The sequence below is a fragment of the Dendropsophus ebraccatus genome, chromosome 7 (genome assembly GCF_027789765.1).
Source record: "Dendropsophus ebraccatus isolate aDenEbr1 chromosome 7, aDenEbr1.pat, whole genome shotgun sequence".
Lineage (NCBI taxonomy): Eukaryota > Metazoa > Chordata > Amphibia > Anura > Hylidae > Dendropsophus > Dendropsophus ebraccatus.
In genome coordinates this window covers 3974926-3998628 of record NC_091460.1, presented here as the reverse complement: position 1 = coordinate 3998628, position 23703 = coordinate 3974926, and the positions used below count along the sequence as shown (strand labels likewise).

The following is a 23703-nucleotide window of genomic DNA, read 5'->3' as shown; positions in this document are numbered from 1 at the left end:
TCCTCCATCTCCTCACCACTATATCCTCCATCTCCTCACCACTATATCCCCCATCATCTCCTCACCACTATATCCCCCATCATCTCCTCACCACTATATCCCCCATCATCTCCTCACCACTATATCCCCCATCATCTCCTCACCACTATATCCTCCATCATCTCCTCACCACTATATCCCCCATCATCTCCTCACCACTATATCCCCCATCATCTCCTCACCACTATATCCTCCATCATCTCCTCACCACTATATCCTCCATCATCTCCTCACTACTATATTCCTTATCATCTCCTCACCACTATATCCCCCATCATCTCCTCACCACTATATCCCCCATCATCTCCTCACCACTATATCCTCCATCTCCTCACCACTATATCCTCCATCATCTCCTCACCACTATATCCCCCATCATCTCCTCACCACTATATCCTCCATCATCTCCTCGCCACTATATCCCCCATCATCTCCTCACCACTATATCCCCCATCATCTCCTCGCCATCTGTGTACACCGCTCACCGCTCCTGAGGTAAGGGACTCCTGTGCTAATCGCAGGTGGTGTGTCGCGCAATTGGCGGGCTCCGCTCCTCTGCCTCTGATTGGATGACCACGGCGTCTGTTCTGTTGCTAGTGGGCGGGTCCGTCCGCCGTTGCCTGCAATCTGCGCTGGAGCTGAGGGGGCGGAGTTAGATCGCCGTGACTTCGTTTCTGTCAGGGTAATTATACTGAAGGAGCTGGAACCGGAACCGGAGAGAGGAACGGGACAGTGATGACAGATAAGGGCTGAGGGGACAGGGCGAGACCGAGGAGACGGGACTAGAGAGGACGAGACAGGAGGAGATCGAGGTGACAGGACAACACTGAGGAGACAGGACAACACTGAGGAGACAGTAATGGACCGAGGTGACAGGACAACACTGAGGAGACAGGACAACACTAAGGAGACAGGACAACACTAAGGAGACAGGACAACACTAAGGAGACAGGACAACACTAAGGAGACAGGACAACACTAAGGAGACAGGACAACACTAAGGAGACAGGACTAGACCAAGGGGACCGAGGAGACAGGACTAGACCAAGGGGACCGAGGAGACAGGAGAGGAGCCAGGGGACTGGACAAGACTGAGGTGGTGGGGTAAGAGTGGCTGAGGTAATGGGATGAGACGTTCCTGAGGTGAGGGGATAAGACCAGGCTGAGGTGACGGGATGAGACGTGGCCGAGGTGACGAGATGTGACCAGGCCGAGGTGACGAGATGTGACCAGGCCGAGGTGACGAGATGTGACCAGGCCAAGGTGACGGGATGAGACCAGGCCGAGGTGACGGGGATAAGACCAGGCTGAGGTGACGGGATAAGACCAGGCCGAGGTGACGGGGATAAGACCAGGCTGAGGTGACGGGATAAGACCAGGCCGAGGTGACGGGGATAAGACCAGGCTGAGGTGACGGGATAAGACGTGGCCGAGGTGACGGGATAAGACCAGGCTGAGGTGACGGGATAAGACGTGGCCGAGGTGACGGGATAAGACCAGGCTGAGGTGACGGGATGAGACCAGGCCGAGGTGACGGGATAAGATATGGCCGAGGTGACGAGATGAGACCAGGCCGAGGTGACGGGATAAGACGTGGCCGAGGTGACGGGATAAGACCAGGCTGAGGTGACGGGATGAGACCAGGCCGAGGTGACGGGATAAGATATGGCCGAGGTGACGAGATGAGACCAGGCCGAGGTGACGGGATAAGATATGGCCGAGGTGACGAGATGAGACCAGGCTGAGGTGACGGGATAAGACGTGGCCGAGGTGACGGGATAAGACCAGGCTGAGGTGACGGGATGAGACCAGGCCGAGGTGACGGGATAAGATATGGCCGAGGTGACGAGATGAGACCAGGCCGAGGTGACGGGATAAGATATGGCCGAGGTGACGAGATGAGACCAGGCTGAGGTGACGGGATAAAATGTGGCCGAGATGACGGGATGAGACCAGGCTGAGGTGACAGGATAAGACGTGGCCGAGGTGACGGGATGAGACCAGGCTGAGGTGACGGGATAAGACGTGGCCGAGGTGACGGGATGAGACCAGGCCGAGGTGGCGGGATGAGACCAGGCCGAGGTGACGGGATGAGACGTGGCCGAGGTGACGGGATGAGACCAGGCTGAGGTAACGGGATAAGATGTGTTCGAGGTGACGAGATGAGACCAGACAGAGGTGACGAGATGAGACAAGGCCGAGGTGACGAGATGAGACCAGGCTGAGGTGACAAGATGAGACCAGGCCGAGGTGACGGGATGAGACCAGGCCGAGGTGACAAGATGAGACCAGGCCGAGGTGGCGGGATGAGACCAGGCCGAGGTGACGAGATGAGACCAGGCCGAGGTGACGGGATGAGACCAGGCTGAGGTGACGGGGTGGGACCAGGCTGAGGTGACGGGATAAGATGTGGCTGAGGTGACGAGATGAGACCAGGCTGAGGTGACAAGATGAGACCAGGCTGAGGTGGCGAGATGAGACCAGGCTGAGGTGACAAGATGAGACCAGGCTGAGGTGGCGAGATGAGCCCAGGCTAAGGTGACGGGATAAGATGTGGCTGAGGTGGCGAGATGAGACCAGGCTGAGGTGACGGGATGAGACCAGGCCGAGATGACGAGATGAGCCCAGGCTGAGGTGACGGGATAAGATGTGGCTGAGGTGACGGGATAAGATGTGGCCGAGGTGACGGGATGAGACCAGGCCGAGGTGACTGGATGAGACCAGGCCGAGGTGACGGGATGAGACCAGGCCGAGGTGACGGGATGAGACCAGGCCGAGGTGACGGGATGAGACCAGGCCGAGGTGACTGGATGAGACCAGGCTGAGGTGACGGGATGAGACCAGGCCGAGGTGGCGGGATGAGACCAGGCAGAGGTGACGGGATAAGATGTGGCTGAGGTGACGAGATGAGACCAGGCTGAGGTGACGGGATAAGATGTGGCCGAGGTGACGAGATGAGACCAGACTGAGGTGACGAGATGAGACCAGGCTGAGGTGGCGGGATGAGACCAGGCCGAGGTGACGAGATGAGACCAGGCCGAGGTGACGAGATGAGACCAGGCCGAGGTGACGAGATGAGACCAGGCCGAGGTGACGGGATGAGACCAGGCTGAGGTGACGGGGTGGGACCAGGCTGAGGTGACGGGATAAGATGTGGCTGAGGTGACGGGATGAGACCAGGCCGAGGTGACTGGATGAGACCAGGCCGAGGTGACGGGATGAGACCAGGCTGAGGTGACAAGATGAGACCAGGCCGAGGTGGCGGGATGAGACCAGGCTGAGGTGGCGAGATGAGACCAGGCTGAGGTGACGGGATGAGACCAGGCCGAGGTGACGGGATGAGACCAGGCCGAGGTGATGCGATGAGACCAGGCTGAGGTGACGGGATGAGACCAGGCCGAGGTGACGGGATGAGACCAGGCCGAGGTGACTGGATGAGACCAGGCCGAGGTGACGGGATGAGACCAGGCCGAGGTGACGGGATGAGACCAGGCCGAGGTGACGGGATGAGACCAGGCTGAGGTGACAAGATGAGACCAGGCTGAGGTGACAGTATAAAACGTGGCTTAGATGACGGGATAAGACCAGGTTGAGGTGATGGAACAGGACATGGCTATGTTGGTTTGCTGGTTTGTGATGACAACTACTAAACAGTATATACTATTTTTTTCCCCCATCCATAAGTTTGAATTCTTCATGGAAAAATAAAACATCCCCTGAAAATAAGACCTAGCGCATCTTTGGGAGCACTAATTAATATAAGACACTGTCTCAATTTTGGGGAAACACGGTAGGAGATTCTAGGTGTCTCCTTTTTGGACCCATGTTCTGGAAGTATTTCACTTTTCTAGTAATTTTCCACCTTTTTCCATTTCTTTGTTCAGGATGTTTTCCAGTAAAGCGGCAGAGAGTAGCTGTCCCTCCCCCCATGTGCTGGTCATAGATGCGAACCCCCCAGGTTGGGCAGCGGTGAGGGCGGTCCTGTGTGAGGCCCTTAGCAATGTCTTGTGTCTGGCGGCAGCCGTCGCACTCCCTGGAGGGCAGCTGAGTATCTATACTGTAAGAGAGAGACACCAGTGCCTGCTACCACTGCTGGTAAGAAGCTTACTACAGGGTTTAGGTGGGGATCCCACATGGTATGCTCACGTATGCAAGCACAGACAGGCACAGGCCCCATTGACTTCAATGGCTCATACATAGTTATGTGTTATTTTTGTACTACATAACTTACATCCATCTGATGGGTTTTATCCGTCTCTTTCTGTAGGACATGAGGGGTAGTTTGTTTCGTCTCCATCGATGTCTTTCTGAGCTGCGGTCTCTACCGGTGGAAGGTTCCGGAGCTCCGAGGAACAGGATGCTCTCCCAGGCCGTGCTCGACTCCCTGCAGCAGGCCAAGCAGCGGATGCAGCACAACTCCTCCCGGGCCATGTTACACAGCTGCATGGTGGAGGTGATTATTACAGTTCACATGTAGATTGACGGGGGTCACTGAGTCAGTACATATTAGTTGTGGAGGATCTACAGGAGTTGTTTATGAGGGGATTAGCTGTTCTCTCGTTTTTCACCACCTGTTACTGCTGTATTCTTGTTTTGGTGGAGAAGCCCTTTAAATGGTCTCTGCTGCCTCACACAACTTGCCTCCATGTGATAACTTATGTGATTCCTAACATATCTGCAAATCACTTCAATCACCAAAACTGACCTCAGAAGCTTGGGCACTGGGTGTCTCACTTCCAAGAAATCTGCGGTTTACTGCCCTGCTGTTAGGGGAAATCGTCTCTAGTAACAGACTGACCAGGACAGACCACAGTGTGTCGGAGAGGAGAAAGCATGGGCCATGTGAATAAGGGCCCTATTATAGAGCCATCAGGCTGATTCGGTCGATTATTCCTCCATGTAATAGAGACAACGATTATTGACTTATTGTGTCCAGTGGTCTGACACCAAGATCATTGGCCACCGTCTGCGCATCGCCACATGTAATAGTGTTGCACGACCGACAGCTAACGATTGAATAAACAGTAATATACATCACCTCTCCACGCTCCCAGTCTACTCCTGCTCTTTGCTTACTTCCCGACACCACGGCTGCAGCTTCAGAGTGGGTTTCTGAGCTTACAGGCCGCTCAGCCAATCACTGGCCGGGACCACCGTGGTATGTGGACAGGGAACGTATAACAGTTTAGGGCAAGGGGGCTGCATGGACTAGCAATGTAGATATATACAGCCATGGCATAGCAGTAAGGAGTTGGTGCTGTGCCAGCCACAGAAGTAACCTGTGAGCACTGGTGACGAATGGCTCAGCTCTGGTCCTGGCCGCTGTAATGGAGAGAATGAGAACTGTCTGTGCACCATGAAGGGGGCTCCCATCACGTCACCTGAAGGATTATAGTAACAAAGCCGTGATGATTTTTACAGTACTCATGTGACCTGCAGGTTTCTTTTATCATCAGGTGACCATTGTCTCCACCCGGCCCGGCCATGAGCTCATCCGTGACCTGGACGATGGTTTACAGGACGCTGATCTGAGTACAATGCGTCGGCTTCTCCTTCTTCGTATCTCCTGTGACCTTACTGGGTCTCCTGAACCCGAGACGCCTCCAGACCAGGGTATGGGGGACCCCCTGTGTGTCAGTCATCTTATGTCCTGATAGCTGCCTGTCACTCACCGTCATCCATCATCTTCAGGTTCCCACGTGTATGACATTGACAGCCATGTCGCTCTGCCGGATGTTCTCAGCTTAGAGATTTTCTTCAAGTCGTGGCTGCTGGAACGCAATGGAGAGAAAGAGAAGTGTCACCTGATATTCTGTGAAGGAGCCTCAGACTGTGAGTGATTCCGCTGTCATCTGTGTATACACCCTCAGTGACCTCTACACAGTGTACACCAGATGCTTGGGCAGCTAATAGGAGACATATGTTTGCAGTATTTTCTAGCTGCAGCCTGCAGTGTAAAGGATGGCGGATTGTCACTGAACATCAACCTTACTCCCAGAACACGTATATAACTGCATAAAGTCCAGCCTATTCCTATAGTAGTGGCTGTATTGTAGTCACATGACCCTGGATGTGGTAAGACATCAGTTTGTATGATTTCTTTAATACGCTCACATAGTAATTCCAGATGAACAACCTTGCTAGACTTATACGGCAACTTTCACACGTGACCTGATGGTTCTTAGAGCCGGAACTAGGAATGTTTCCTATACAATGCACTCCTAACATTGGCTGCACAACCTGCACCGTACAGTATGTGTGAAAGCACCCCAATATAACCTGTAAGAGATGACACCCCGTGCAGTAACGTGGCATGAGTGTGCCTGGCTGGGCCTTGTTGTTCCCCTCCTCCCATGTGTTGATGTCCGTGTCTGATCGGCCTCTTGTAGACATTGTTCTCACCTGACTCATGTTCTTTACCTTGTAGTAGAAATCATGTGTGATGTGAACCGACCACTTCTAAATCCAGGGCTTCTCTCTGCGGAGGAGAGAGATGAAGCGAATCCTGGAGGATCGGCCCTGGCCACGCACCCTGACGTCTCCCAGGCCTTTAAAGTCATCAGGTAGATGTTCTCACACAACCACAGACCTCATGGTGTATAGGAGAGGCAGTGTCTCTTCACAGCCTTACCTAATCCCCTGTACATCAGGATTTCAGATCGAAGTAAGGATGTCGAGAGTGAAGGCGCACACCCTCTGCCCCCATGACATATGAGAGAGGCAATATTTAGAGATGAGCAAAGCAGATTTGGTTTGCTTTGTACAAAGAAAAACTGATCTGCTCTCGTATCCCTCAGGCTGACGGCTCCGCGCAGAGGGAGGATACCACCCGAGAACCGCATTTAAAACAGATACAGCCATAGTTGTAGCCATAGCATATCCTGCCATAACTGTATCCATATTTTCCTGGCGGTCCTCAGGCGGTATCCTCCCTCTGCACAGAGCTGGCAGCCTCAGGGATACGAGCGCAGATCAGTTTCCTTTTTTACGAATCAGCTTCGCTCATCACTAGCAATATCTCTTCACAGCCTCGCCCCTCTGCATCACAGATTATCACAGGTTTCTAGTTTGGGAGGGATTATTCGTCAGATCTGTTACAGTGTGTGCGTCTTTCATGCCAGGGCTGTGTCTTTAGCTGGTGTCTGTGGCTCCATGTTTTATGGACAGCCGACTGTTCTCACGCCCACTGCATGCTGGGAGCTAGACTGGGATCAGCTGGAAGCCAATCAAGACTACTTCCATGCGCTGTGTCACTGCCTGCAGGTGGGTGTCCTCCACACTAAAGCTGGATTCACACATGGGGGAGCGGCCTGTAATATACGGCCCAGTTGCTGTATCTGTGCCAGTGTGCTGACTGTTTATCACTGAGTGAACACTTATCTCTAACTGGGCTCCCTGAATCGTAATCCAGAGCATTACACTACTGGACTGACACAGCTGTTCGGTATAGTGCTCTGTACAGGACTCCCGGCATCATAATCCAGAGCATTACACTACTGGACTGACACAGCTGTGCGGTATAGTGCTCTGTACATGACTCCCAGCATCATAATCCAGAGCATTACACTACTGGACTGACACAGCTGTTCGGTATAGTGCTCTGTACAGGACTCCCGGCATCATAATCCAGAGCATTACACTACTGGACTGACACAGCTGTGAGGTATAGTGCTCTGTACATGACTCCCAGCATCATAATCCAGAGCATTACACTACTGGACTGACACAGCTGTGCGGTATAGTGCTCTGTACAGGAGATCACTGTATTATAATCCAGAGCATTACACTTCTGGACTGACACAGCTGTGCGGTATAGTGATCTGTACAGGACTCCCAGCATCATAATCCAGAGCATTACACCACTGGACTGACACAGCTGTGCGGTATAGTGCTCTGTAGAGGAGCTCATAGCAACATAATCCAGAGCACTACACTAAGTAGACTGACACAGCTGTGCAGTATAGTGCTCTGTACAGGAGATCACTGTATTATAATCCAGAGCATTACACTTCTGGACTGACACAGCTGTGCGGTATAGTGCTCTGTATAGGACTCCTGGCATCATAATCCAGAGCATTACACTAGTGATACAGCTGTGTGGTATAGTCATCTGTACAGGACTCCCGGCATCATAATCCAGAGCATTACACTACTGGAGTGGCACAGCGGTGCAGTATAATGATCTGTACAGGACTCCCGGCAACATAATCCAGAGCATTACACTAGAGGACTGACACAGCTGTGCGGTATAGTGATCTGTACAGGAGCTCACAGCATCATAATAAAGTTTAATATAGAGAATCCATTACTGATAATTGTTCGGTCTCTGTTATACAGCCAGCACACGAAATAAGTGACCTCCATCTATCCTGCCATAGACATTGTGACCTCCATCTATCCTGCCATAGACATTGTGGCCTCCCTCTATCCTGCCATAGACATTGTGGCCTCCATCTATCCTGCCATAGACATTGTGGCCTCCATCTATCCTGCCATAGACATTGTGACCTCCATCTATCCTGCCATAGACATTGTGGCCTCCCTCTATCCTGCCATAGACATTGTGGCCTCCATCTATCCTGCCATAGACATTGTGGCCTCCATCTATCCTGTCATAGACATTGTGACCTCCATCTATCCTGTCATAGACATTGTGACCTCCATCTATCCTGTCATAGACATTGTGACCTCCATCTATCCTGTCATAGACATTGTGGCCTCCATCTATCCTGTCATAGACATTGTGACCTCCATCTATCCTGTCATAGACATTGTGACCTCCATCTATCCTGTCATAGACATTGTGACCTCCATCTATCCTGTCATAGACATTGTGGCCTCCCATCTATCCTGTCATAGACATTGTGACCTCCATCTATCCTGTCATAGACATTGTGGCCTCCCATCTATCCTGTCATAGACATTGTGACCTCCATCTATCCTGTCATAGACATTGTGGCCTCCCATCTATCCTGTCATAGACATTGTGGCCTCCATCTATCCTGTCATAGACATTGTGGCCCCCATCTATCCTGTCATAGACATTGTAGCCTCCCATCTATCCTGTCATAGACATTGTGGCCTCCATCTATCCTGTCATAGACATTGTGGCCTCCATCTATCCTGTCATAGACATTGTGGCCTCCCATCTATCCTGTCATAGACATTGTAGCCTCCCATCTATCCTGTCATAGACATTGTAGCCTCCCATCTATCCTGTCATAGACATTGTGGCCTCCATCTATCCTGTCATAGACATTGTGACCTCCATCTATCCTGTCATAGACATTGTGACCTCCATCTATCCTGTCATAGACATTGTGGCCTCCCATCTATCCTGTCATAGACATTGTAGCCTCCCATCTATCCTGTCATAGACATTGTGGCCTCCATCTATCCTGTCATAGACATTGTGGCCTCCATCTATCCTATGACCCACTACAGACATCTTTCTTGTCATAGACATTATGGCCTCCATCTTACTTGTCATAGACATCATGGCTTCCATCTTTCTTGTCATAGACATTATGGCCTCCATCTTTCTTGTCATAGACATTATGGCCTCCATCTTTCTTGTCATAGACATCGTGGCTTCCATCTTTCTTGTCATAGACATCATGGCTTCCATCTTTCTTGTCATAGACATTATGGCCTCCATCTTTCTTGTCATAGACATTATGGCCTCCAGCTTTTTTTGTCATAGACATCATGGCTTCCATCTTTCTTGTCATAGACATCATGGCCTCCATCTTTCTTGTCATAGACATCATGGCCTCCATCTTTCTTGACATAGACATTATGACCGCCATCTTTCTTGTGATAGACATCATGGCCTCCATCTTGCTTGTGATAGACATCATGGCCTCCATTTTTCTTGTCATAGACATCATGGCCTTCATCTTTCTTGTCATAGACATTATGGCCGCCATCTTTCTTGTGATAGACATCATGGCCTCCATCTTTCTTGTCATAGACATTATGGCCTCCATCTTTCTTGTCATATACATCATGGCCACCATCTTTCTTGTCATAGACCTCATGGCCACCATCTTTCTTGTGATAGACATCATGGCCTCCATCTTTCTTGTCATAGACATCATGGCCTCCATCTTTCTTGTCATAGACATCATGGCCTCCATCTTTCTTGTCATAGACATTATGGCCTCCATCTTTCTTGTCATAGACATCATGGCCTCCATCTTTCTTCTCATAGACCTCATGGCCGCCATCTTTCTTGTCATAGACATTATGGCCTCCATCTTTCTTGTCATAGACATCATGGCCGCCATCTTTCTTGTCATAGACATCATGGCCGCCATCTTTCTTGTCATAGACATTATGGCCGCCATCTTTCTTGTCATAGACATTATGGCCGCCATCTTTCTTGTCATAGACATTATGGCCTCCATCTTTCTTGTCATAGACATTATGGCCGCCATCTTTCTTGTCATAGACATTATGGCCGCCATCTTTCTTGTCATAGACATCATGGCCGCCATCTTTCTTCTCATAGACATCATGGCCTAAATCTTTCTTGTCAAACACATCATGGCCTCCATCTTTCTTCTCATAGACATCATGGCCTCCATCTTTCTTCTCATAGACATCATGGCCTCCATCTTTCTTGTCATAGACATCATGGCCGCCATCTTTCTTGTGATAGACATCATGGCCTCCATCTTTCTTCTCATAGACATCATGGCTTCCATCTTTCTTCTCATAGACATCATGGCCGCCATCTTTCTTGTCATAGACATCATGGCCGCCATCTTTCTTCTCATAGACATCATGGCCTAAATCTTTCTTGTCAAACACATCATGGCCTCCATCTTTCTTCTCATAGACATCATGGCCTCCATCTTTCTTCTCATAGACATCATGGCCTCCATCTTTCTTGTCATAGACATCATGGCCGCCATCTTTCTTGTGATAGACATCATGGCCTCCATCTTTCTTCTCATAGACATCATGGCCGCCATCTTTCTTGTGATAGACATCATGGCCTCCATCTTTCTTCTCATAGACATCATGGCTTCCATCTTTCTTCTCATAGACATCATGGCCGCCATCTTTCTTGTGATAGACATCATGGCCTCCATCTTTCTTGTGATAGACATCATGGCCGCCATCTTTCTTGTCATAGACATCATGGCCGCCATCTTTCTTGTCATAGACATCATGGCCTCCATCTTTCTTCTCATAGACATCATGGCCTCCATCTTTCTTCTCATAGACATCATGGCTTCCATCTTTCTTCTCATAGGCCTCATGGCTTCCATCTTTCTTCTCATAGACCTCATGGCCGCCATCTTTCTTGTGATAGACATCATGGCCGCCATCTTTCTTGTGATAGACATCATGGCCTCCATCTTTCTTCTCATAGACATCATGGCCTCCATCTTTCTTCTCATAGACATCATGGCTTCCATCTTTCTTCTCATAGGCCTCATGGCTTCCATTTTTCTTCTCATAGACCTCATGGCCGCCATCTTTCTTGTGATAGACATCATGGCCGCCATCTTTCTTGTGATAGACATCATGGCCTCCATCTTTCTTCTCATAGACATCATGGCCTCCATCTTTCTTCTCATAGACATCATGGCTTCCATCTTTCTTCTCATAGGCCTCATGGCCGCCATCTTTCTTGTGGTAGACGTGATGTGTGTTTCCCTGCTTTATGTCCTGTAGATGCAGCAGCTGGCCTTAGTTGCCCGCTCTCCGGGGTGCGGATCCTCCCGACCTCCTGCGGTCTTACCTCACGTCCTGGTGTCAGCAGCAGATTCTGCCGCTCTTCTTCTACGTCCAGTCGCCGTAAGAGAACTCGTCCTCATCATGAAGCTGCCTCCTCTACCACCAACCATGGCGGAAAATGCTCTGCACAGAGTACAGGTACCGACCCCTACATTAAGATGACCATGGTGCTGCCAGCTGGGTGTATCTAATCCTGTAGTGTCCAGTATGTACTGCTGAGATTTGTATCTAATCCTGTTATATGTGATACTCCCCGGTTACTTGCTGCATATAATCTGTCATATGTGACACTGTCTGGTTACCTGCTGTATCTAATCCTATCATGTGTATTATCACCTGCTTAACCGCACGAGGGCGTAACTGTACGCCGCGCGGCGACCCCGATCTGAACCGCCGCGGTCCTGGGCTACATGGCGCACCCGGCTATTAGCGGGCAAGGTCCGATCCCCGTACCCGCTATTTAAGTCTTTAGATGCAGCTGTCAAAGTTGACAGCTGCCTCTGAAGACTTTACTGCAGCCTCATCCCTGGTGTCTAGTGGGGAGATGCCCTATACAGCATAGATCTCTATGAAAGATCAGTGTACTTATACTAGAAGTCCCCCAGCTGGCGGAATAACCCTAACCCCAGGGGGAATAACCCTAACCCCGGGGGGGGGAATAAAACTAACCCCAGGGGGGAATAACACTAACCCCAGGGGGGAATAACTCTAACCCCAGGGGGAATAACCCTAACCCCAGGGGGGGGAATAACACTAACCCCAGGTGGGGAATAACACTAACCCCAGGGGGAATAACAATAACCCCAGGGGGGAATAACCCTAACCCCAGGGGGGAATAACCCTAACCCCAGGGGGAATAACCCTAACCTCAGGGGGGGGAATAACCCTAACCCCAGGGAGAATAACCCTAACCCCAGGGGGGAATAACCCTAACCACAGGGGGAATAACCCTAACCCCAGAGAGGGAATAACCCTAACCCCAGGGGGGGGAATAACCCTAAACCCAGGGGGGGAAATAACCCTAACCCCAGGGGGGAATAACCCTAACCCCAGGGGGAGGGAATAACCCTAACCCCAGGGGGGAAAATAACCCTAACCCCAGGGAGAATGACCCTAACCCCAGGGGGAATAACCCTAACCCCAAAAGGGAATAACCCTAACCCCAGGGGGGAATAACCCTAACCCCAGGAGAATAAACCTAACCCCAGAGGGAATAACCCTAACCCCAGTGGGGAAATAACCCTAACCCCAGGGAGAATAACCCTAACCCCAGGGGGGGAAATAACCCTAACCCCAGGGAGAATAACCCTAACCCCAGGGGGAATAACCCTAACCCCAGGGGAGGAATAACCCTAACCCCAGGGGGAATCACCCTAACCCCAGGGGGGGGAAATAACCCTAACCCCTGGGAGAATAACCCTAACCCCAGGGGAATAACCCTAACCCCAGGGAGAATAGCCCTAACCCCAGGGGGGGGGAATAACCCTAACCCCAGAGGGGGAATAACCCTAACCCCAGGGAGAATAACCCTAACCCCAGAGGGAATAACCCTAACCCCAGGGGGGGGAATAACCCTAACCCCAGGGGAATAACCCTAACCCCAGGGGGGGAAATAACCCTAACCCCAGGGGGGAAATAACCCTAACCCCAGGGGGGGAAATAACCCTAACCCCAGGGAGAATAACCCTAACCCCAGGGGGGAATAACCCTAACCCCAGGGGGGGGGGGGATAACCCTAACCCCAGGGGGGAAAATAACCCTAACCCCAGGGAGAATGACCCTAACCCCAGGGGGAATAACCCTAACCCCAGAGGGAATAACCCTAACCCCAGGGGGGAATAACCCTAACCCCAGGGGAATAACCCTAACCCCAGAGGGAATAACCCTAACCCCAGTGGGGAAATAACCCTAACCCCAGGGGGGGAAATAACCCTAACCCCAGGGAGAATAACCCTAACCCCAGGGGGAATAACCCTAACCCCAGGGGAGGAATAACCCTAACCCCAGGGGGGGTCACCCTAACCCAAGGGGGGGAATAACCCTAACCCCAGGGGGGGGGGGGAATAACCTTAACCCCAGGGAGAATAACCCTAACCCCAGGGGAATAACCCTAACCCCAGGGAGAATAGCCCTAACCCCAGGGGGGGAATAACTCTAACCCCAGGGGGGAATAACCCTAACCCCAGGGGGGGAATAACCCTAACCCCAGGAAGAATAACCCTAACCCCAGGGGGGGGGAAATAACCCTAACCCCAGGGAGAATAATCCTAACTCCAGGAAGAATAACCCTAACCCCAGGAGGGAAATAACCCTAACCCCAGGGAGAATAACCCTAACCCCAGGGGAATAACCCTAACCTCATAGGAAATAACCCTAACCCCAGGGGGAATAACCCTAACCCCAGGGGAATAACCCTAACCCCAGGGGGGGAAATAACCCTAACCCCAGGGGAAATAACCCTAACCCCAGGGGGGGAAATAACCCTAACCCCAGGGAGAATAATCCTAACTCCAGGGGAATAACCCTAACCCCAGGAGGGAAATAACCCTAACCCCAGGGAGAATAATCCTAACCCCAGGGGAATAACCCTAACCCCAGGGAAATAACCCTAACCCCAGGGAAATAACCCTAACCCCAGGGGGGGTCACCCTAACCCAAGGGGGGGAATAACCCTAACCCCAGGGGGGGGAATAACCTTAACCCCAGGGAGAATAACCCTAACCCCAGGGAGAATAGCCCTAACCCCAGGGGGGGAATAACCCTAACCCCAGGGGGGAATAACCCTAACCCCAGGGGGGGAATAACCCTAACCCCAGGAAGAATAACCCTAACCCCAGGGGGGGGGGAAATAACCCTAACCCCAGGGAGAATAATCCTAACTCCAGGAAGAATAACCCTAACCCCAGGAGGGAAATAACCCTAACCCCAGGGAGAATAATCCTAACCCCAGGGGAATAACCCTAACCCCAGGGAAATAACCCTAACCCCAGGGAGAATAACCCTAACCCCAGGGGAATAACCCTAACCTCATAGGAAATAACCCTAACCCCAGGGGGAATAACCCTAACCTAGGGGAATAACCCTAACCCCAGGGGGGGAAATAACCCTAACCCCAGGGGAATAACCCTAACCCCAGGGGGGGAAATAACCCTAACCCCAGGGGAAATAACCCTAACCCCAGGGGGGGAAATAACCCTAACCCCAGGGAGAATAATCCTAACTCCAGGGAGAATAACCCTAACCCCAGGAGGGAAATAACCCTAACCCCAGGGAGAATAATCCTAACCCCAGGGGAATAACCCTAACCCCAGGGAAATAACCCTAACCCCAGGGAGAATAACCCTAACCATAGGGGAACACCCTAACCTCATAGGAAATAACCCTAACCCCAGGGGGAATAACCCTAACCCCAGGGGAATAACCCTAACCCCAGGGGGGGAAATAACCTTAACCCCAGGGGGAATAACCCTAACCCCAGGGGGGAATAACCCTAACCCCAGGGGGGAATAACCCTAACCCCAGGGAGAATAACCCTAACCCCAGGGGGGGAATAACCCTAACCCCAGGGGGGGAATAACCCTAACCCCAGAGAAAATAACCCTAACCCCAGGGGGGGGAAGAACCCTATCCCCAGGGGGAATAACCCTAACCCCAGGGGGGGAAATAACCCTAACCCCAGGGGGGAAATAACCCTAACCCCTGGGGAATAACCCTAACCTCAGAGGGAATAACCCTAACCCCAGAGGGAATAACCCAAACCCCAGGGGGGAACAACCCTAACCCCAGGGGGGAATAACCCTAACCCCACGGAGAATAACACTAACCCCAGGGGGGGAAATAACCCTAACCCCAGGGGAATAACCCTTAACCCCAGGGGGGGAATAACCCTAACCCCAGAGAAAATAACCCTAACCCCAGGGGGGGGGAAGAACCCTAACCCCAGAGGGAATAACCCTAACCCTCAGGGGGAGAATAACCCTAACCCCAGAGAAAATAACCCTAACCCTAGGGGGGGGAAGAACCCTATCCCCAGGGGGAATAACCCTAACCCCAGGGGGGGAAATAACCCTAACCCCAGGGGGGAAATAACCCTAACCCCTGGGGAATAACCCTAACCTCAGAGGGAATAACCCTAACCCCAGAGGGAATAACCCAAACCCCAGGGGGGAACAACCCTAACCCCAGGGGGGAATAACCCTAACCCCACGGAGAATAACCCTAACCCCAGGGGGGGAAATAACCCTAACCCCAGGGGAATAACCCTTAACCCCAGGGGGGGAAGAACCCTAACCCCAGAGGGAATAACCCTAACCCTCAGGGGGAGAATAACCCTAACCCCAGGGGGGGGAATAACCCTAACCCCAGGGGGAATAACCCTAACCCCAGGGGGGGAAATAACCCTAACCCATGGGGGGGAAATAACCCTAACCCCTGGGAAATAACCCTAACCGCAGAGGGAATAACCCTAACCCCAGAGGGAATAACCCAAACCCAGGGGGGGAATAACCCTAACCCCAGGGGGAGTAACCCTAACCCCAGGGGGTATAACCCTAACCCCGGGGGGGGGAACTAACCCTAACCTCAGAGGGAATAACCCTAACCCCAGGGGAATAACCCTAACCCCAGAGGGAATAACCCTAACCCCAGGGGGGGAAATAACCCTAAGCCCAGGGGGGGAATAACCCTAACCCCGGGGGGAGAAATAACCCTAACCCCAGGGGAATAACCCTAACCCCAGGGGGAATAACCCTAACCCCAGGAGGGAAATAACCCTAACCCCAGGGGGGAATAACCCTAACCCCAGGAGGGAAATAACCCTAACCCCAGGAGGGAAATAACCCTAACCCCAGGGGGGGGGAATAACCCTAACCCCAGGGGGGAATAACCCTACCCCAGGGAGGGGGGAATAACCCTAACCCCAGAGGGAATAACCCTAACCCCAGGGGGGGGAATAACCCTAACCCCAGGGGGGAAATAACCCTAACCCCAGGGGGAATAACCCTAACCCCAGGGGGGGAATAACCCTAACCCCAGGGGAATAACCCTAACCCCAGGGGGGGAAATAACCCTAACCCCAGAGGGGGGAATAACCCTAACCCCAGCGGAATAACCCTAACCCCCGTGGGGGGGGAAATAACCCTAACCCCAGGGGGAATAACCCTAACCCCAGGGGGGGAATAACCCTAACCCCAGGGGAATAACCTTAACCCCAGGGGGGTAAATAACCCTAACCCCAGGGGGAATAACCCTAACCCCAGGGGGGGAATAACCCTAACCCCATGGGGAATAACCCTAACCCCAGAGGGAATAACCCTAACCCCAGGGGGGAAATAACCCTAACTCCAGGGGGGAAAATAACCCTAACCCCAGGGGGAATAACCCTAACCCCAGGGGGGGAAATAACCCTAACCCCAGGGGGAATAACCCTAACCCCAGAGGGGAAATAACCCTAACCCCAGGGGGAATAACCCTAACCCCTGGGGGAGAATAACCCTAACCCCAGGGGGGGAAATAACCCTAACCCCAGGGGGGCTTCTAGTATAAGTCTTAAAAAAAAAAAAAAAAAAAAAAAGTGTTATTATTAATAGATAACCCCCTCCCCTAATAAAAGTCAGAATCACCCCCCTTTTCCCAGGTTTTAAATAAAAGTAAATAAATAAGTAAACATGTTTGCTATCGCCGCGTGCGTAATCGCCCGAACTATTAATTATATATATGGAACCAGTGGGCACCGCTGTAATTAAAGGAGTGCTAAACCAATGCATATAAATGACACAGAACCAAGAAGAACAAAAAGCATATGCACAAATAGGCAGCACATCACAAAAATACTTTATTACAATATAAACATAAATACAAAAATTCCACTAAATAGATAAAGCAGGAGTATAGCAAAAAGGGAGACAAACCCCAATAACACTCTACTTTAAAAACAATTAAAATGTCCACATAAGTCCGGCCGGTATACCAGCAAGGACTATTCAACCACCCTGACCCAGGACTGTACAACCAGTATCAAAATATAACCAAACTGCCTAGGCAGAGTCCCTATAACATATCCCTATAACAACACCACAATGGTATATCCATATAGGTAGGACAGTACAAAATAGTCACCATAACAGTCCTAAAAACGTATGGAAAATGGGTCAGGTGGGAAAGAGAAACCCCACGCGTTCCGCCGCCCAGCGGCTTCCTCAGGGATAACTGGGGAAGCTGCTGGGCGGCGGAACGCGTGGGGTTTCTCTTTCCCACCTGACCCATTTTCCATACGTTTTTAGGACTGTTATGGTGACTATTTTGTACTGTCCTACCTATATGGATATACCATTGTGGTGTTGTTATAGGGATATGTTATAGGGACTCTGCCTAGGCAGTTTGGTTATATTTTGATACTGGTTGTACAGTCCTGGGTCAGGGTGGTTGAATAGTCCTTGCTGGTATACCGGCCGGACTTATGTGGACATTTTAATTGTTTTTAAAGTAGAGTGTTATTGGGGTTTGTCTCCCTTTTTGCTATACTCCTGCTTTATCTATTTAGTGGAATTTTTGTATTTATGTTTATATTGTAATAAAGTATTTTTGTGATGTACCGAACTATTAATTAATCACATTACTGATCTCGCACGGTAAACGGCATCAGCGCCAAAAAAATCCCAAAGTGGAAAATTGCACAGTTTTGGTCGCATCAAATCCAGAAACATTTTAATAAAAATCGATCAAAAAGTCGTATATGTGCAATCAAGGTACCGATAGAAAGAACACATCATGGCGCAAAAAATGACACCTGACACAGCCCCATAGACCAAAGGATAAAAGCGCTATAAGCCGGGGAATGGAGCGATTGTAAGGAACGTATATTGGTTAACAACGGTTTGAATTTTTTACAGGCCATCAGATACAATAAAAGTTATACATGTTATATATCATTGTGATCGTAACGACTTGAGGAACATATATAACAAGTCAGTTTTTCCATAGGACACACAACGTAAAAACTACGTTTTTTTTCAATTTCACCGAGCATATAATTTTTTTCTGGTTTTGCAGCATGTTCTATGCAAAAATTCAGCCTGTCATTGCAAACTACAATTAGTGACGCAAAAAATAAGGGTTCATGTGGGTCTGTAGGTGTAAAAATGCAAGTGCTATGGCCTTATATACACCAGGAGAAAAAAACGAAGACGCAAAAACGCAAATTGTTGGTTATATATTAGATTTGGGGTCAGGTGATGTATTGTTATGGGATTGTTGGTTATATATTTGATTTGGGGTCAGGTGATGTATTGTTATGGGATTGTTGGTTATATATTAGATTTGGGGTCAGGTGATGTATTGTTATGGGATTGTTGGTTATATATTAGATTTGGGGTCAGGTGATGTATTGTTATGGGATTGTTGGTTATATATTTGATTTGGGGTCAGGTGATGTATTGTTATGGGATTGTTGGTTATATATTAGATTTGGGGTCAGGTGATGTATTGTTATGGGATTGTTGGTTATATATTAGATTTGGGGTCAGGTGATGTATTGTTATGGGATTGTTGGTTATATTTTAGATTTGGGGTCAGGTGATGTACTGTTATGGGATTGTTGGTTATATATTAGATTTGGGGTCAGGTGATGTATTGTTATGGGATTGTTGGTTGTTATAATATCTTATATATTAGATTCGGGGTGAGGTGATGTATTACTATGGGTTTGTTGGTTATAATATTTTATATATTAGATTCGGGGTCAGCTGATGCACTGTGGGATTTTTCTGTGTCTTATGTTCTTTCCCTTGTTTCTCCGTTGTAGGATGTGCTGCGCAGCCTGGACACTGATACTGTATATAACCCCCTGCAGATGAACAGCAATCTATACCGCCATCTACAGGCCACACACACACCGAACCAGAATCCCCGGCGTCACCTCTCCACATTACAGGCATCAGCAGGGCCCAGCAGACAGGTAAGAGCAGGACACACCGGCCTGGACTATTATAGGATGTGTCCTGATATTACACCGCCATCTGCAGGATACACCCAGATTCCCCATCATCACATCTCCATATACAGGGCCCAGCAGACAGGTAAGAGCAGGACACACCGGCCTGGACTATTATAGGATGTGTCCTGATATTACACCGCCATCTGCAGGATACACCCAGATTCCCCATCATCACATCTCCATATACAGGGCCCAGCAGACAGGTAAGAGCAGGACACACCGGCCTGGACTATTATAGGATGTGTCCTGATATTACACCGCCATCTCCTGGCTACACCCAGAATCCCCAGCATCACATCTCCATATACAGGGCCCAGCAGACAGGTAAGAGCAGGACACTGAGCCTGGACTATTATAGGATGTGTCCTGATATTACACCACCATCTCCAGGATACACCCAGAATCCATAGCATCACATCTCCATATACAGGGATCAGCAGACAGGTAAGAGCAGGACACACCGGCCTGGACTATTATAGGATGTGTCCTGATATTACACCGCCATCTCCAGGATACACCCAGAATCCATAGCATCACATCTCCATATACAGGGATCAGCAGACAGGTAAGAGCAGGACACACCGGCCTGGACTATTATAGGATGTGTCCTGATATTACACCGCCATCTCCAGGATACACCCAGAATCCATAGCATCACATCTCCATATACAGGGATCAGCAGACAGGTAAGAGCAGGACACACCGGCCTGGACTATTATAGGATGTGTCCTGATATTACACCGCCATCTCCTGGCTACACCCAGAATCCCCAGCATCACATCCCCATATACAGGGCCCAGCAGACAGGTAAGAGCAGGACACTGAGCCTGGACTATTATAGGATGTGTCCTGATATTACACCGCCATCTCCAGGATACACCCAGAATCCCCAGCATCACATCTCCATATACAGGGCCCAGCAGACAGGTAAGAGCAGGACACACCGGCCTGGACTATTATAGGATGTGTCCTGATATTACACCGCCATCTCCAGGATACACCCAGAATCCCCAGCATCACATCTCCATATACAGGGATCAGCAGACAGGTAAGAGCAGGACACTGAGCCTGGACTATTATAGGATGTGTCCTGATATTACACCGCCATCTCCTGGCTACACCCAGAATCCCCAGCATCACATCTCCATATACAGGGATCAGCAGACAGGTAAGAGCAGGACACACCGGCCTGGACTATTATAGGATGTGTCCTGATATTACACCGCCATCTCCAGGATACAACACCCTGTAGCAGAGGGAGCAGGGATATCTGTCACCGTTTCCTCTGCTACACTGTGCCGTGGCTGCAGCTCTACACCTTCCGCAAGTGTAACAGTGCCAACATACTGGGAATAGACATTGGGAGAGGCTCAGGATCTGCATGCAGCAGCGCTAGTGATGTGTACCTGTGCCAGGATCAGCCCTGCAGTTCCCTACACAGCCATTGGTGGCAGTAGAGCGGCCGTGTCACCCCTTTTTGCTGATACTTAATGCTGTGTCTGTAAAACAAAATCTATACATAAATTATAGTACAGTTTTATAACTTTATTAAAGATTTTTTTTTTCTTCTGCCGGAATACCCCTTTAAGTGGCCATTTTTACCCAGTGCCACTTATTGTAGAATTTTCCTGAAGCTTGAAATGGCTTATGCCATTAAAAATCCAGCCTCATGGACTTCTATTGGGAAGGACACCCTTCAGTTTTTTTCCTGAAAGGTGTCCTTTCCAGAAAACGGGTGTGTAAATTATAGAAGATGTCCTATTTTTGTCCACAATTGCTGCTTGGACGACCCTATAGAAGTCTATGGGAGCATCCGGACATTCTGGACAGCTCTGCATGCAAGTCATTTTTTTAAATATTCAGTTTTTACTAAAAAGAAATGCTGATGGTTTCCTGACGCAATTCCTGATCAGTATTTCCTGACCCCTGACATGGACGTGTGGCGGCCTTAGTACGTACAGCGGTCAGTCCCTCCCCATCCGCAGGGATGCAATGTGACCTCGCCGCCATTCATTCTCTATAGCCAAGTGCTGCAGTCACCATAGAGAACAAATGTTGTGGCCATGTGTGCCGGTCCAAGAGATGCTGATCACAGGGGTACCAGCAACCCCTCCCCCCAAACAAACAGGGGTCTCCTGTCCTGAAGATAGGCAATAACCTGTGATGTTATGACATCGTAATGACCACAGATATCACAGCCATCACTTCTAATTTTTCTAGGTCATTTACTCCGGTAGAAAAGCCAGAGCCGCCATCGCTCCCTTACAGTTTGCTGCTCCGGGTGTTAATAGACGTAGACATGGAGAGAGTGACAGCCCGTCCCCCAAGAGGAGGCTTCTCCATGACAAAGAGGACTGAGCGTTATCTCATAGTCACCATTAGCACGCCATTGTGCTGCCGTAATTCTGGTTTAGTTGTCATTCTTATTTATACCAGCCGTATCCTGTTCAGTAGTCTCTTATAGCCCTATACGATGCATGGTGTATCCGGGGTGTATACTATAGCTGTATCCTGTATACTCCCATAGTCCTATACGATGCATGGTGTATCCGGGGTGTATACTATAGCTGTATCCTGTATACTTCCATAGTCCTATACGATGCATGGTGTATCCGGGGTGTATACTATAGCTGTATCCTGTATACTCCCATAGTCCTATACGATGCATGGTGTATCCGGGGTGTATACTATAGCTGTATCCTGTATACTCCCATAGCCCTATACGATGCATGGTGTATCCGGGGTGTATACTATAGCTGTATCCTGTATACTCCCATAGTCCTATACGATGCATGGTGTATCCGGGGTGTATACTATAGCTGTATCCTGTATACTCCCATAGTCCTATACGATGCATGGTGTATCCGGGGTGTATACTATAGCTGTATCCTGTATACTCCCATAGCCCTATACGATGCATGGTGTATCCGGGGTGTATACTATAGCTGTATCCTGTATACTCCCATAGTCCTATATGATGCATGGTGTATCCGGGGTGTATACTATAGCTGTATCCTGTATACTCCCATAGTCCTATACGATGCATGGTGTATCCGGGGTGTATACTATAGCTGTATCCTGTATACTCCCATAGTCCTATACGATGCATGGTGTATCCGGGGTGTATACTATAGCTGTATCCTGTATACTCCCATAGTCCTATACGATGCATGGTGTATCCGGGGTGTATACTATAGCTGTATCCTGTATACTCCCATAGTCCTATATGATGCATGGTGTATCCGGGGTGTATACTATAGCTGTATCCTGTATACTCCCATAGTCCTATACGATGCATGGTGTATCCGGGGTGTATACTATAGCTGTATCCTGTATACTCCCATAGCCCTATACGATGCATGGTGTATCCGGGGTGTATACTATAGCTGTATCCTGTATACTCCCATAGTCCTATACGATGCATGGTGTATCCGGGGTGTATACTATAGCTGTATCCTGTATACTCCCATAGCCCTATACGATGCATGGTGTATCCGGGGTGTATACTATAGCTGTATCCTGTATACTCCCATAGTCCTATACGATGCATGGTGTATCCGCGGTGTATACTATAGCTGTATCCTGTATACTCCCATAGCCCTATACGATGCATGGTGTATCCGGGGTGTATACTATAGCTGTATCCTGAATACTCCCATAGTCCTATACGATGCATGGTGTATCCGGGGTGTATACTATAGCTGTATCCTGTAGTCTCCCATAGTCCTATACGATGCATGGTGTATCCGGGGTGTATACTATAGCTGTATCCTGAATATTCCCATAGTCCTATACGATGCATGGTGTATCCAGAGTGTATACTATAGTTGTATCCTGTAGTCTCCCATAGTCCTATACGATGCATGGTGTATCCGGGGTGTATACTATAGCTGTATCCTGTATACTCCCATAGCCCTGTA

The 23703-nt window shown here is 49.7% G+C and overlaps 1 protein-coding gene across 2 annotated transcripts; it reads left to right on the top strand.

Moving 5' to 3' along the window:
• Nucleotides 1-592: 592 nt before the first annotated feature.
• M1AP (meiosis 1 associated protein) lies at nucleotides 593-22364 on the top strand. Of its 2 annotated transcripts, XM_069976228.1 has the most exons (11): nucleotides 593-721; nucleotides 3724-3829; nucleotides 3924-4134; nucleotides 4307-4492; nucleotides 5496-5652; nucleotides 5731-5871; nucleotides 6467-6602; nucleotides 7161-7302; nucleotides 11728-11928; nucleotides 19592-19744; nucleotides 22004-22364. In XM_069976228.1, the coding sequence occupies exons 3-11, from the start codon at nucleotides 3925-3927 to the stop codon at nucleotides 22139-22141; spliced, it is 1464 nt and encodes a 487-aa protein (XP_069832329.1). In that variant the 5' UTR covers nucleotides 593-721; nucleotides 3724-3829; nucleotide 3924; the 3' UTR covers nucleotides 22142-22364. The 2 variants fall into 2 exon arrangements, with proteins under 2 accessions (XP_069832329.1, XP_069832328.1); XM_069976227.1 differs by lacking the exon at nucleotides 3724-3829.
• The last annotated feature ends 1339 nt before the right edge of the window (nucleotides 22365-23703 follow it).